The sequence below is a fragment of the Heliangelus exortis genome, chromosome 2 (genome assembly GCF_036169615.1).
Source record: "Heliangelus exortis chromosome 2, bHelExo1.hap1, whole genome shotgun sequence".
NCBI classification, from domain to species: Eukaryota; Metazoa; Chordata; class Aves; order Apodiformes; family Trochilidae; genus Heliangelus; species Heliangelus exortis.
Window position 1 is genome coordinate 64,565,358 of NC_092423.1, and position 14,783 is coordinate 64,580,140.

The window sequence follows — 14,783 nt, forward strand, 5'->3', positions numbered from 1 at the left end:
AAGAAATTTCATTATTATTTTTATAATACAAAAATACATTTATAAATTTTAGAATATATACACCATTCAAAAAATTTTCCCCTGCATCAGTATTAGCAAAGTGCATTTTAATAGTTTGCTGGATGATGAATAATATTTAATAATATATAGTTTATATACTAATTTTTATATATAATGATGAATAATAGATAATAAATGGAACTGCAGCACGTAGCGTTGCAGATACAAGAATTTCTGAACACTTCCTAAGTAGGCAGTGGCTAGGCTGCTGGCTTTATTTAATATACGATTAACAATAGTAAAGACGCACTCAAGACGTTCTCATGTACTGCGGTGCCACCTTCAGGGAACATGTGACACGGCTCCTTCCGTGGCTCTCTCACCGGGTCTGGGCTCCTCACGCCGGTACTTTGCCACCCTCCCCTCCTGCCTGCTCTGGAAACGCCCCCGACCCACACCTGCCCGCTCGGGCGGTCCCGGGGCGTCCGCACACGTACACCCCCGGGCACACCGACACCCCCGGGCACACCGACACCCCCGCGTACACCGAAACCCCCGGGCACGCCTTCTGCACCATCTGACCGAGGCGAGAGGGGCGGACCCGGCGGCAGCTTTCTCCCCACCCACCCCCCACATCCCTCCCGTGACCCTCCCCGCCTCAGCCCCGCGGTCGCTCAGCGCCGTTGCCCCGGTGACGCGGCAGAGCGGCCCGGCGGCGGCTGGCGGCGGTTGGCGGGCCGGGGGTTCGGCGGCGGCGGTGGTGGGGCGGCCCGCTCGGCTGGCACCGCCCGCAGCGCCCCAGTGAGTGGGCAGTGGGGAGGGTGGGAGTCTTGGGAGGGTGCTGGCGGCCCGCCTGGTCCCACCGGGAACAAGGAGCTGCCGGCTAAGGAGCGGTAACAGCCTGGGGTTCGCCGTCCGTCCCTGAGCAGGGGGGGCTGCCCCCAGGGCGGGTTTGGGGTGGTCCGGGTGTTTCCTCGCGTGTGTAGGGCGCTGCTGGCTCTGCGGTGCTGGGTTTAGGAGCGAAATTTCCTGGCTGCGGAGCATGTGGAGGTGGGGATTCTGCCTGCTTCGGCTCATCAGGGCAGGGCCAGGCCTTTACACACTGACATGTTCAGAGTTGATGAGAAAAGGTGAATTTTTATGCATGAGAACCAGGGTGAAACTTCCAGGCCAGGAGGGCTTGAGTTTCACAGCCTAAATAAGTGAGACTTGCACCCCCCGTGCCACCAGGAGCATGTACTGAGGGAGGTAACTGAGTCTCATCAGCTGAAACTAAAATTGGCATGGAAATGGGGTTACAGTGATGCAGGGATGTTGAAAGATGAGTAGTCTCTGTTTCTTCTGGACCCTGCCCTAGGCAGGAAACTTGAAGGTTTGGCAGCAAGTCTCACTGAAACCATTACTGCCCTGAAGCCCGCTGTACATACAGCTCATTGCATGGTAGAAGAGTTTTCAAGGGGGTGAGAAGAAGTAAACTTGCTGGCCCAGGGTGGCAGCATCCAGACAGGTGACTTGAAACATGCTGGAAAAGTTGGTGTCGATCATTTTTGTTTGAGACCAAACCTGGTTGGGAAGAAAATGAGGGGAAATATTTCCAGCATACTAGAGTTCCTGCTTTTTGATATGCCCTGTCCTGAATGCCTGATACAAGTAAGTGCCTTAGACTTTGGAAGAGGCTTTTCAAAAAAAATAAATGTAAGGCAGTGTATTTGAAAAGTGCAAGTATTTGATAATAACACAAATAATAACACAGATAAGTGTTATTAACTTATTGCTTGCATTTGAATAGTCACAAATTTAAGTAGCTGCTGGTCTTTAGAGTAATGGATTTAATCTTAAGAACTAGATCCACATATCATGGGATCTAATTACTGTCAGCTTTAGTAATATGCAGTGTCTACAAAGGTTTGTAAAACTTTTCTGTTATTTTATGGTTGCTGCTTTTGTTTGGTTTTTTTACTTTAAAAGTTTGTATCAGCATACATTCTGTACTGTGCCATGCTGCCAGCTTGATCATTGAGGGTAGTACCATGATATCTGAACAGTTTTGGTGATTTCAGCAGTTACTGTGAACAGGTTGGTGAAATTTGGTTATTTTGCTTATATGGGAGGTCTTTATCAGGTCATATATCCTAGTTTGTGTTTTGAGAGTGGTCTTTTTTTTCTTTAGCATGCAAGTGTAAAACTTCTGGTAATGTATAATACTTTCTCAGCACAAATGCAGATTATTTGCCGTTCTTCATTACACTTTGAAATGCATTTCAGACATCTGAAGTAATTTAAGAGTGTTGCAAGTGCTTAAAATAAAACACCACTAATACAGTAAATTTGAAAATTTGCTTAAATTACTTGATACTTTTTCAGATTCTCTAACTTTACACAAATACTATATTCTTTAAAGCTACTGTGTTTTGTCCTCTATTTGTCCCCCACTTTAATCCTTCCCTAATCTTGTGTGAAGAGATTATAGGCAGTATGTCATTAAGAGTATAAAACAAGCTGTTGTTTACTGTTGTGTTTTTCTTTTCATTTTGGTAGATAACTATTACAACAATAACACATTTTGGAGCTTTATATAACTGAGGAAATAATATCATGTAAGCTTTGTGAAGGGAAAGGTTTGCATGAGTCAGAAAATCTAGACTGAGCCCTTGCTTTTTCCCAAGTTGGTACTGAAGAGAAAGCTGAGCTGCAAGCTTGAAAAAAATAGAGACCCCAAAGAAAAGAATTGCACACCTGAGCTGGGTATGTGTGGTGCAAAGTAGAAAGTATGCAGGAGCCTGTTGTAGTGATATTTGAATCTCTAGAGTGTTTATATCCTAAGTCATTGTGCTCTGTAATTCCCATAAGAGCAAAAGAAACCCTTGACCCCCATGTCACACCAGGCTGATAAACACAAGTACCTAATACCAGTGATCTTGTCTGTTAGAATCTTGCAGGATCCAGTGCTCTACTTTGTGGTTAGCAAACCTCTGTCACCCTCCAGCATTTCTTACAGATTGCTGCATGCCATAACATGTTATGCACTGCCATAACATTAGTTTTCCACAAGGCTATGGTTTTTGAGATACTTCTGCATTAAAGATGATTTCTCTAAAAATTTGGACAAGAGCTTATCGTCAAGTGTGATACCTGCAGTCATTTTTTTCACTGCACTTGTTTAGTCAGTCTTAGTGACCAAGAGAGCTCTTTTTTGAGAGTCACTGGTGGAATGGCCTAGCATGCCTCAGGGTGGTACTGAACATATGTAATATGTGTGATGGTACATAAAAATTATCAGGCAGTGCAGTTTTCACACCTGTTTATGTGCATTTCCGTAGAGCAATTTTGACACAGTTGACTGCTGAAGGAATGTGCCAACATTTCTTTCCTTCACTTAAGTGTCTTTGTACCTTAAAAATTACAGTATACAGCAGAAAAGGAATAAGACAATAAAATATATTAAAAACCAGACAAAATGCACAATTATGTGGAATGCAAAAAAGAAATAATTTTTAAAGTATGTGATTAATTTATACTCGAAAAATTACTTGGAAAGTTGATAGGATTTTTAGAGCCTTTAGAGATCAAAACTTGAGTTTACCCTTTAGATCTGGGTTTGTTTATTGCAAATACAGAGGTTTCCATCTTCGTATTTTGGATCACTTTGTTAGAGAGCAAAAGGTTGGGCATGTAATGCATTCAAGTTCTCCAAATTTCTAATGTGTTTATCTGCAGGAGTTCAGGCTAGGGCCATGATTGACAAGTATTGCTGAATCTCCTTTGAAAACCACTCCTTAAACAATGTACAGTGATACCTGTTGAAACAAAGGAAAAAAAGGAACCAAAATCCTGTATATATAACTTTGCTTTGTATTATCTGTGTATGTATATGTATACACAAAATGCATACACAGTTTATCAGTGCTGATGCTTTAGATACAGGTGCTTTTTTCTGAAATATGTATTAGAATATTTTCAGGAAGCTTTTGTTGTGTTTTTTTAATATCTATCTATAACTAGTAATTGATAACTTGCAAGATACGTATGCAATATGTATCTTAATTTGGCATAAACACTTGATTATCTGTTTAATACTGGAGTAAACATAGAGACTTGTAGAAGTAGCATTATTCAAGGTGTTAAAGACATGCAAGCACTTTGGGGAATAAGAGATAAACCTTAATTCCTAGCAAAGCAATAGGCTTACATATATGAAAGTTCAGTTTAAAACTAGGTCATAATTTGAATTGCCTATGACTGTCACTTTTTGTTAAATCTGGTATTTAGCTGTGTTACAGAATACACTATTAATCAGTGATCTTATTTTACTGTAGTGTTTTTTGGGGGGGATGGATAAAATTTCTTATTTTTCACTGGCAAACTGGTGGTTGTCTGGTGCAAAGATAAAAAACTGAGATGTCCACTAGGCCGCTTGTTTTTGGCATCTTGACAGCTGATATAAGATTCCTCCCTAGTAACAGAAGCAACAGTGAGTAACAAGGTGCAGGTTATGACTTCTCCAAGGAGGCAGATTACAAGTAATAGCAGTTTAGAAATGTTAGGGCATTGTCTGAGCAGATGTTTCCTTTACACAGGAGGCTGGGCTACTCGAGCATGCTGCACTCACACTCATAAGAGGCCACTTTTACTGCTGAATTTTGCCAGGCCTGTAAATCTCAGGCCTGATAGTTGTTAGCAGGTGAATTTCAGTTCTGTAGTCTGTTTGCTGAGCCTGTAGCTAATTCTGGCATAAGGAAAAAAGCTAGAGAGTTCCGTGCTGAATTCTGCATCTCCTATAGAGGTAGATAGTAGATGCCAGTTGATTTGAACTTTATTTTGCATTTTTAGACAGCAGAGACAAAACACAGAGCTGATGCTGGGGTTCAGTTAGCAGTGATTTATGTTTATGCATTTGGGGTACAGTGAATAAATGATGCAGTGATTGGTTGTTAGTTTTTTCTAGGCATAAGTAAACAAGTCAGTTACTGTTAGGAGCTTGTGTCAGTGCCTTAACATCAGTGGTTAGGACTGTGTCTATCAGGCAGTCACTGCTAAGGTTAGAATCAGGGTGCATAGGACCTGTAGGAACAGCCCTTCATCTGAAATGTTGGTGACAGCTAGTATTGTGTTACAAAAGCTAGGGTTCAGATTCAAGGTTGGATTAGGCTTACATGAATTCAAAGATGAAGAATCAACATTGTTTAATGTAATTCCCAAATAACACTGCCAATCCAGTCTCTCATGCCAATGCATGCAAGCTCTATAATTCTCTTTGCAGGCAATTTATTTCACAATAAACTTACCTTTTCAGTCATTGCTGTGCCTGATCCTAATGGTAGCTATGGAGTAAAAATGCTATGAACTTCAGACTAGGCTATCCATGTATATTTATAACATCTCAGTTTACTTTTGTAAAGAACACAGTGCTTATCTTGCTTCTCCACCTACTTTCTCAATAACTTTAAGCATTGCAAGCCTGCTCCCACTGCTGACCCACACCACTTCACTCAGACCCTACCTATACCATAACAACTTGTGCAAAATTTGGGTTCTTCTGTCTGTTTCCACAAACTTCAGCCCTGCCATCAGTACAGATTAGGAACCTGGATTCTGTCTGCAAATTAAGAGTAAAGAGTTTAATCAGAGGACACCAGCTTTAAACTTCTCTAGTTCTAAGGAATTTTGACAGTAATCTTGACTCTCCAGTTCCTGCTTAGGGTAACCCTAATCCTAGACTAGGCACCTTCTGTGCCTTGAAGGATTTAAAGGAAGCAATTATATAGTAGTGTTCTGTTTAAAGAATACACACAGATCTGGAGGTTGTTGTAAAATAGTAAGAGGAGGTTGTTGTAAATAGTAACGTATCTGTTTTCTGTAATTTTACAGGATTTAGGAATTACATATTTCCGTTTGTTTGTTTGTTTGGTTGGTTTTTTTAAGGATCTGTGTGATAATGTTCTTCTGTCTCCTAAACTTCACATCTGGATCTCAAAATAGCTGTAATTTGGAGGAAACTAGTGAATATCCTGCTCCATTATGAGAAGACATAAACCAGCGCAAAACAATCTGGAAGAAGATTTATCTAAGAAAACTGAGAAGGAAAGACTACTTCAATAAAACAGAGGAGTTTTAGAATTTCATAAGGTTTTGGCTGTCTGGGTCTTAAAAAAAATGAACCGTTACACAATCATGAAACAACTTGGTGATGGCACCTATGGCAGTGTGTTGATGGGGAAGAGCAATGAGTCAGGAGAACTTGTGGCTATCAAAAGGTATGTAATATCTATGTTCAGTAAGGGTATTTGCAAAAGCTTAAAGATTCTGATTTTTAACTTTATTGTAGTCTGCCATGTGTGTAGAATAGGGAAAAAAGGTCCCTTTTTAAATAATCTTTTTTTTTTTTTTAATTAAGGTGCTTAACATGATCGTGAGTCAGACTTCAGCAAACAGATCAAGAGAGACATCAGTTTATGTGTTACTGATTTATCTTGGCTTATAGAGTTGCATACTGCATTTTTTCAGTTTGAACATACTTCTAAAAATGTTTTTTAGGCTAATGCCAAAGCAAAAGCAAAGCTGAATGTGCAGTTGGATAATTATGGAGTTTATTTATATGCATTTTAAGAATATGCAACTTAATGGATAGAGTTGAAATACCTCCCCCCTTCCCCTGAATCAGCATTAGGTTTCAGATATTTTTACATTGTTAATAGTCCCAGGTAATAATCTGGTCGTGTAAATGAAGGCTGTCTCCTTGCATCTTTATTAAGTTGTGTTGTGCATAACCATCAGCATTATCATACTTGCCTAGAAAGATTATTACAAAACAACAAAAATTGTACTAGAGGAGTTGTGAAATTTCCCTTATATTCCTACAGAATCACAAGCAGCATGAAAAGCATGAGTGGAAATACCAGAAATTATATGTTCTGAGATTATTTTTTTCTCCACTTATAGAAAAAGGATTGTACTATAATTGACTGGGTTTTGTTTTAAAAAATTCTGAGAATTTAAGGTTTCTTCAAATACTGATAATACTGCTAGCACCGCACTGAAGTTAATATTAATTAAACTAAAACATAATCTGCAGTTTATTATTTTCATTGTTGTTAAGCTAAAGGTTTCTCATTCCCATTATTTCATAATTTGGAATTCTTGTGCATGATTTTTAAGTTTGATATTTAAAACAGGGGGGAGACAGTTTTGGCTGAAGATGTGTTTAGTTTAAAATCTCGGGTTTAAATAATTTCATTCTAGGTCCTAGAACTGTATAGAAACACAGCAAATAGTATGACATTCATAACCCCTTCCAAAGATCTAAGCAAGACCAAATATCCATGATTGTATCTATGCAAGACTTACAGATAAATGTATTAAACTGTTATATATAACACTTTTTAGAGACTATTGTATATGTATATGAGTACTCCTTGAAATTATGAAACAAATTTTTATTTGGTATTTAATATCTTGGAAGAGGACTGAAAAAATGACTGATCAAGTCAGATAGTTGATTCTAGTGTCAGACAATCTATGTAATTTGCAAATTTCAAGATTTGCAACATAATTTTCTTGTTTCCTACAGTGTGCAACTTAGGCACAAAGAACTGATTTTTCTGGTTTGAAATATCCATGATTTCTGTGTTTTTCTTGTTATTGAGAGCACAATTCAAATTAAGTTAATGGATTTTTTTTTCAAGATGTTTTTAAAAATACCTTCGAGTATCATAGTCTCTCTGGCTAACTAGTCCTCTGAAATTATGTTTGCAGTGATTAGTCACCAAACACATAAATTTCTAGCAATTCCGAGAGTTGAGTTTGGTTATAACTATATTGCAGATAAGTATTCTAGAATGTTTTAAATTGACTACAAAATACAGCTACTGTTACACCTGGAAAATAACATCTTTAGGTTTTTTGTGTTCTAAAAGCATTCTGCATTGCTCACTGAAAATACTTTATCTTGCACTTGTATTTCAGAATGAAAAGAAAGTTCTATTCATGGGATGAATGTATGAATTTGAGAGAAGTCAAGGTAAAGTGGTGGACATACCACCTTTAAAAATAAGTGTTATGCAGGTTTTCATGAAGAAAAAGGGCATTTACAATGTCAAAATATGAAGCCAAATTCTCAACTCTTTAAATGGGACTGTCAGATTCCACAAAAGCATGGGCTGCTGGTACTCCCTAGAGCTCCTGCTGCTTTGTGAAATATCCCACTATTCTCTGGCAATGGTTGAGTTTTATAGCCAAGCCTCCAGTCTTTGAGAGAAGATAAAGAAATTGATTTTGTGTCTGAGTGTGCTTCTTTGTTTTAAGATCATGATCTTTCATTTTACTGGGAGATTTTTAGGTGGATATACAGTCCTCATAATTTGTATTTGAGGCATTGGTAGAAAGCATTGGGAGTTTTGGCAAGCCAAAGGATAGAATAACACTTTAAAACATATGCTTAAATTCCAAGTCATCCCATGTTTTGGGCATCTGATTTTCTGGATGTACAAAACTCTCTGGCAAAGGAGATGGGTATCCATAGCTTAGGTTTAACTTACTGGAAGTTGCGCATAAACGGTATCTCCAAAAAAAAACCTTTAAAAGAGCCCTTGTTAATGAATATTTTGTAACAAAAAAATTGCTGGGTTTTCTTATTCAGTTCTGTGAGCAAGAGCTGTTACAGCTTCAGAACTGGCTCTCAGTGTAGGGAATTAGGTTTTTGTGTTAATCTTCACCTCAGCTGTGATGTAATCCCTAGAAATAGAAGTTTTAAACTACTATTAATATCTCTGCTGCTTTTATTTTGAAATGATTTAAAAATGCTATTTTGTTGTTCTTTGAAACAGAGATTACCAGATAAATGCAGACTATCATATGGTCATGTTTTGTAAACTCCATGCTAGAAACTTTTGCTTATTAAAAATTTAGCTCTGGTAAGGAATCAAAGGTGTTATCTGAAATGATATTTTGCTTTGTTACAGTCTCTGAAGAAGCTAAATCATGCCAATGTTATAAAATTGAAAGAAGTCATACGAGAAAATGACCACCTTTATTTTGTATTTGAATACATGAAGGAAAATCTCTATCAATTAATGAAGGACAGGTATGTCTTTTTTACAGAACAAATAGTGTGCTATCATGCTTTATTTAATTGTTCTTATGCTGTCCTGAAGAACACACTGGAATTTCTGTTTTAGGCTCTTCTTGCAGCCCCACTGATATGAACAGGAGGTGCTGCACCTGCTTCTCTGAGGGTAGAATTCTGCATTGCTTTACATTACAATATTAGGTGTTGTAATGCTTTTGGAAATAAGTGTGTTCAACTGTACACAATAGCTTGCATGATGATGTTGGTGTTTAGAGCCATGAGAGAAATTCCAAATACTTTTCTTTAGTAGCCTTTCCTTTAATGTATAAAAGATTGGACAAACACTTTATTCCACTTTTTGTTCACGGATTGGCTTAAGGTGGGACGGCCATCTGCATGTATAGGCATGAATACTCTTAAGAGAGACCTTTATGTGGACCAGCTGTGTGATGTTGCAATCGTGGACAAACAATACGAAGCAAAGCTTGCAAGGTGGACTTTGGAATAGGACCTGCCTTTTCAATTACATTTTCCCTTGCTGAATTCTTTTGGCTTTAATGTGCATTCCCTTCGGACATTGTCGTGCACTCTTATTGCCTTACATGGGAAGCTCTTAGGTTTGCATCTTGAGATTGCTGCTGATGGTATTAGGACAGTGCTACCTTGCAGCTGAGTAGCACTGCTGTCAATCAGGGTCCCTGTAAGGGCACCACTTGCTGACACACCTACCATAGCAGGAAGCTGTGCAGTCTCTGCCTTGCTACCTTACTGTGCATTTATTCCATGACCAGATGGTCAAGCACACTGTTTGCCAGCCAGCTTCTACAGAGAGAGAGGAGCATTAACATCTCTGCAGAGAAGTGCCTTTGCAGCACTTAAAGTGAGTGAAATTAAAGACTGATAGCAAGTGAGTCTTGGTATCAGAACTAGTTACTTCTGTCTTACTTTGTACTCAGCACTTGCCAGGTCTGTTTTCATCTGTTCGTGACGTGTTATGCAAAATGAAGAAATATGTATGTTGTGAAAATACGTTATTTTTTTTAATTATGTGAAGTTGTTAATCTGTTTCTTCACAGAAACAAGTTGTTCCCTGAGTCAGTCATCAGAAACATGATGTATCAGATATTACAAGGGCTAGCTTTTATCCATAAACACGGTAGGTTTCACATTAGAGTTTAAAAGTGTCACACTTTTTTAGAAAATAAGATAATGCACAATAATAATTCAAATAAAAATATCTAGCAAATGTTCTTAATTGTCTCTAAAAAAATATTTCTGTCTGCTTCAAGTACGGGACATTTCTAAACCTTGTTTTTCTATAATCAGATCTTAATCTTTTTGTACAGTATTGTTCAGTACATTTTTTTTTTAACTTAGATGGCAGGTGAATAAACAAACTAAACAAACTCGTATGCTGTTACATACTGTACACCTTTGTTTCCTCAGAAAGATCTATTTAAGGAGTAGGGATACATTACAAATGGCATTTTCTCCTGTCTTGAAATACTCTAGCTAATGTTTTGTTCATAAAAATATTTTTTTTCACTAGGAAATTAAAGTTCTTTTTATCAAATACAATCTGTATTTAAATAATTTAAGAGGTGTGACTTTTTTAGCAATCGTAAGAACAGTCTAAGGAGATGCAGTGTTCTTACAACAAGAAGGAAGTTTCACAGCATTTACAAAACTTTTAGCTCTCATGTTTAATATCTGTCTGCAAACTTTATTCTGAAATACTAGTATTAAGCTCCTGTACATTTCAACTGGTAATGTACTCTCTTGCTCTTGTACTTATCCTGCAAGTCAGTATTCTTATAACTTTCCAAAGCTGAAAATTAAATGAGAAACAATATTCCTAGTGATCTCTGATTGGCTTTTATATGCCCTCAATATAAATATGTTCAAATAAACAATCAGCTCTGCTCAGTGCTAACAAAATACCCAGATGCCATTGTTTCATGTCCTTCTGATTAAGATCATATACTGCTCTCTCATTATTAGCATCCTCTTTTCCTTTCTCATTTCAAAATGGAAGAAATGAGAAAGAGATTTCATTAAAAACTGCCATTTCTAAGTTAAAGTATTAATATTTTGCTTTGATCATAAGCATTTGAGGAATCCAGGTGTTATAACATCGAAGATTTACATTTACAAATCATGTAATAATTTTATCCACTTTCTTACAGTGATTGTCAGTTTCTGCATGGAGAAATCAATTGCTTTATTGTAGAGAATGAATTTCAAATTGATTTATAACAAATTGTGTATATTAACTAAACAGATTTTATTTTCTTGGCAACTTAAGTGTTTTTGACAGAGAGAGATGCCCAAGCCAACACTAAGCATTAAAGAAACTTTGTGACTGCATACTAATATCAGCTTTCCTAAGTACAGTATTGATATCTTTTAAATGTCTGTCTGCAAATTATTGTCACTACAGTAAACAAACTACTTAAAAATTGTTCAAGAAATTTTATAAATCAAGTAAGAGTGTCAGATGCTCAGTTTTCTGTTACACGAAGATGACAATACAGCTGTAGTTTTTGTAAAAAGTTGAATTGTGAAATTGGTTATGTGTTATTGGTGCATTAGCCAATTAATTTTTCTTAGTGTGTTAATGGGAGTTCACATTTGTCAATATAGGAACGCTTCCTGTAATAATCACGGGAGGGGAAATGTCTGTGTCTATTGTGGGGGAGGGTTATCATTAATTTATTTTGAATTTTAAAAAAACAACCAAGCAGAAAGCCATGTTCTTCTAAAATATCCCAAAGTAAATTTTAGCTGACTGAATTAGGGATTGCTCTTTAAGAAGTGCTGACATAATTATTTGCTATTCTTTTCTGCCTGGTCTTATATAGGATTTTTTCATAGAGATATGAAGCCTGAAAATCTTCTCTGTATTGGACCAGAACTTGTGAAAATAGCAGATTTTGGTTTGGCTAGAGAACTAAGATCTCAGCCACCATATACAGATTATGTTTCTACCAGGTGGTGAGTATATTAAGAATTTAATACATGGTCTTAAATAATTACCTTTCTCTGCTTCCCATTTTAATATATATTTTATTTCTATCCATCCACATAGGTACCGTGCTCCTGAGGTTTTGCTAAGATCATCTGTTTATAGCTCACCTATTGATATATGGGCAGTTGGCAGCATAATGGCTGAGCTATATACACTAAGACCTCTTTTCCCAGGCACAGGTGAAGTAGATGAAATCTTCAAAATTTGCCAAGTATTGGGCACTCCAAAGAAGGTAAGACTTTTAGAAAAATTCAAACAATGGTATTTAAAAATAAAAAGTTAAATAAAATAATTTCAAAGCATTAAATGTTATCTCTCAGAACATACATTTAAATTACTGTTTTAGTAAGTGTACTACAAATTTAAGGTTTTCTCAACTGTATTTCTTTTAAGCTTCCATTAAGGCATGTAATGCTGGTCTTTTGTTGTATTTTGGCATGTATTATATATCATACTGTTACGAGTAGCCTTGCTTTCCTATGATGAAGGCCAGATAAAGCTGTTTGATTTAGTTGTTTAAAGCTATGCATATTGAAAAGAAAATCAGAAGTCTCCTAGGGTTTTATTTTGCCCCAGCCAATTTACTTTCTTTTCCTGCAAGTGTATTAGAGTATTTCAGCACCCAGAATTTGGAACCTATAGAAGGCACCATAAATAAGGCAAATCATGCTTTTCTTATTTTTAAGCCTAAAGGAAACATTTTAAACACGGATCTCTTGAAATATTATTAGCAATAAAAAGTAGTAGGAAAAATGTGCAATATTTTAGGGTGGAAACAATTTTCAATTATTTTCTGGAAGAGCTAAATGCTATTTAGAATTGCAAAGAAGGTTCAGGTAGTGCATATAAGAATGTATGCAATTACTTTTCAGTTAAAAAGTTGTTTTAGCAAATGGATACATCAACAGGCAAGAAAATAATAAGTTTACCTTTGAAATTTTTAATAAACTGGAAAAAACATAGAATATAAATATTTTTTGGAGGATAAGAGTTGGCAGATACATATCAATATTTTATGGGTGCAAAGAGAACTTTGTGAAATAATTGACTGAATAGAGTCTCTAGATCTTGAAAGCCTCAGGGTAGGCGAGGAAAATATCCATTCCATTGGTGTTCTACTAATATTAAATGAAGCATAATTTTTGTCCAGAAAAGGAGCAGTTAGCAATAGAGGAGTAAGAAGCAGAAAACAAACCAGAAATAGGTTAAGTATATCTGGGAACATGCAAAGCTCAGAGTGGTGGGAAAACATCCAAGAGAACATACTGAGAAACAGGTGCAATCTCATGACAGAGCCAAATAAAAGGTCAGAAGTGGAGACCTATGGATGGTGTGTTGTGGAAGTGAAAATTGTATCTAGAGGGCTAAGTGAAAATTGCTGTGATGTGTAAAACAGTACTTGCTATGACAATTGTGTGTTAGAATTTATGTGAAATATAAGCAGTACTTTAAGACTCAAGTTTTCAAACACAGATGTGAAGGTTTCTTAAACAGCCCACATGCCTAATAAGAACATTTTGATATATATTCAGAATATCTGTGAGAGAGAGCAACATATATAACTTCTTGAACATATTCAGTGTATAGCATAAACAAGGTCTGGAAATGCAGGGAGATCAGAGATATTTTACCTCTGTGTAGTAACAGAGCAGCTCTGAGCTGACTGCTGTGTTTTTTCTCAAACCTTACAACTGAACAGAAGCAAATCATGATTTTGCACTCTGTCCTTCCCAGAGGAGCAAGCTGATTGCTTGGAAAAGCAGGGAGCATCACCAGCTGAGTATTTCAGAGAAAACTGTAGCCCGTTCTAAAGACCCTAAGGGTTAAAGGCACTGTAAGTCAGTCCTCTAGGATCAGCAAGCTGTAATTAGTTCCTTTGTGCCCTTGTCATCTGTTGGGCAGAAGTGGGAGTTTTTATCTTCTTGCAACAATGCTAAGGCATTCTTCAGGGAGATCACTGTGTGGGAAGAGTACTTAAATATTATGATAGGAATTAGCAAAGAAAATTATGCATTTGCTGCTCGTGAAGTAGCATTCTGTATTCTGAAAAAAACATAAGCAGTTATTTTAATAGTCTAGTTTTGCAGATAGTTTCACAAATAGTATTTTTTTCAGGCCTGCATTTCATTTATTCTATTATCCTGCAACAAGGAATTACAGGAGCCTTACCTAGAAGTTATCTTCATTCCTATTTTTTTCCTTTAAGTCCATAATACCATATTAATGTCCTCTGTGAGTTTGGATTTTTTACATCGTGACAGGCTACTATTTTGCTTTATTTTATAATTGGAGTTGCTTTATTTATAAAATATTGCCTTATTTATTTTATAAATATAATAAATAATAAATAGAAAATTGTACTATTCAAGTACTGTCAGTAATAGTGCACTTGTACACCAATGTAGTGAAAAAGCTGATGACAATCTGAAGAGCAGAGATTAATGAAATACATTTTCATTAGCTGAAGGGTGGCAATGAGACTTTAATTCCAAATTAATTTTTAGTATGGTTTTCATTTTTACACCTGTACTCTTTTCACTCTGTCCCTGTGTTTCTCCAGTTCAACATGCAGTCTCTGCTATCATAGACTGTGTTAACAGAGCTAACACTGTTGTACCTAAAAAGATAAGTTATTGCTAACATGGTAATTTAAGATAAAATTCTATCAAATCAATCCAGTTTACTCCTGTA

The 14,783-nt window shown here is 36.8% G+C and overlaps 1 protein-coding gene across 10 annotated transcripts in view; it reads left to right on the forward strand.

Annotated features, from left to right (window-relative positions):
- Window positions 1-657: 657 nt before the first annotated feature.
- Window positions 658-14,783, forward strand: part of MAK (male germ cell associated kinase) — a 28,419-nt gene continuing 14,293 nt past the window's right edge. For 8 of the 10 annotated variants that reach the window (XR_011724364.1, XR_011724363.1, XR_011724365.1 and 5 more), the window contains exons 1-7: window positions 658-801; window positions 5,923-6,254; window positions 7,963-8,017; window positions 8,958-9,079; window positions 10,141-10,220; window positions 11,926-12,058; window positions 12,153-12,324. Coding sequence is in view for 7 of the 10 variants with exons in the window: in XM_071736456.1 (XP_071592557.1) it covers window positions 6,154-6,254; window positions 7,963-8,017; window positions 8,958-9,079; window positions 10,141-10,220; window positions 11,926-12,058; window positions 12,153-12,324 (663 nt within the window). In the remaining 3 variants the exon portion in view is untranslated. Of the gene's footprint in view, window positions 802-862; window positions 958-1,968; window positions 2,077-5,922; window positions 6,255-7,962; window positions 8,018-8,957; window positions 9,080-10,140; window positions 10,221-11,925; window positions 12,059-12,152; window positions 12,325-14,783 lie in introns of those variants that run through there. The other 2 variants (XM_071736454.1, XM_071736453.1) reach the window with 2 other exon arrangements.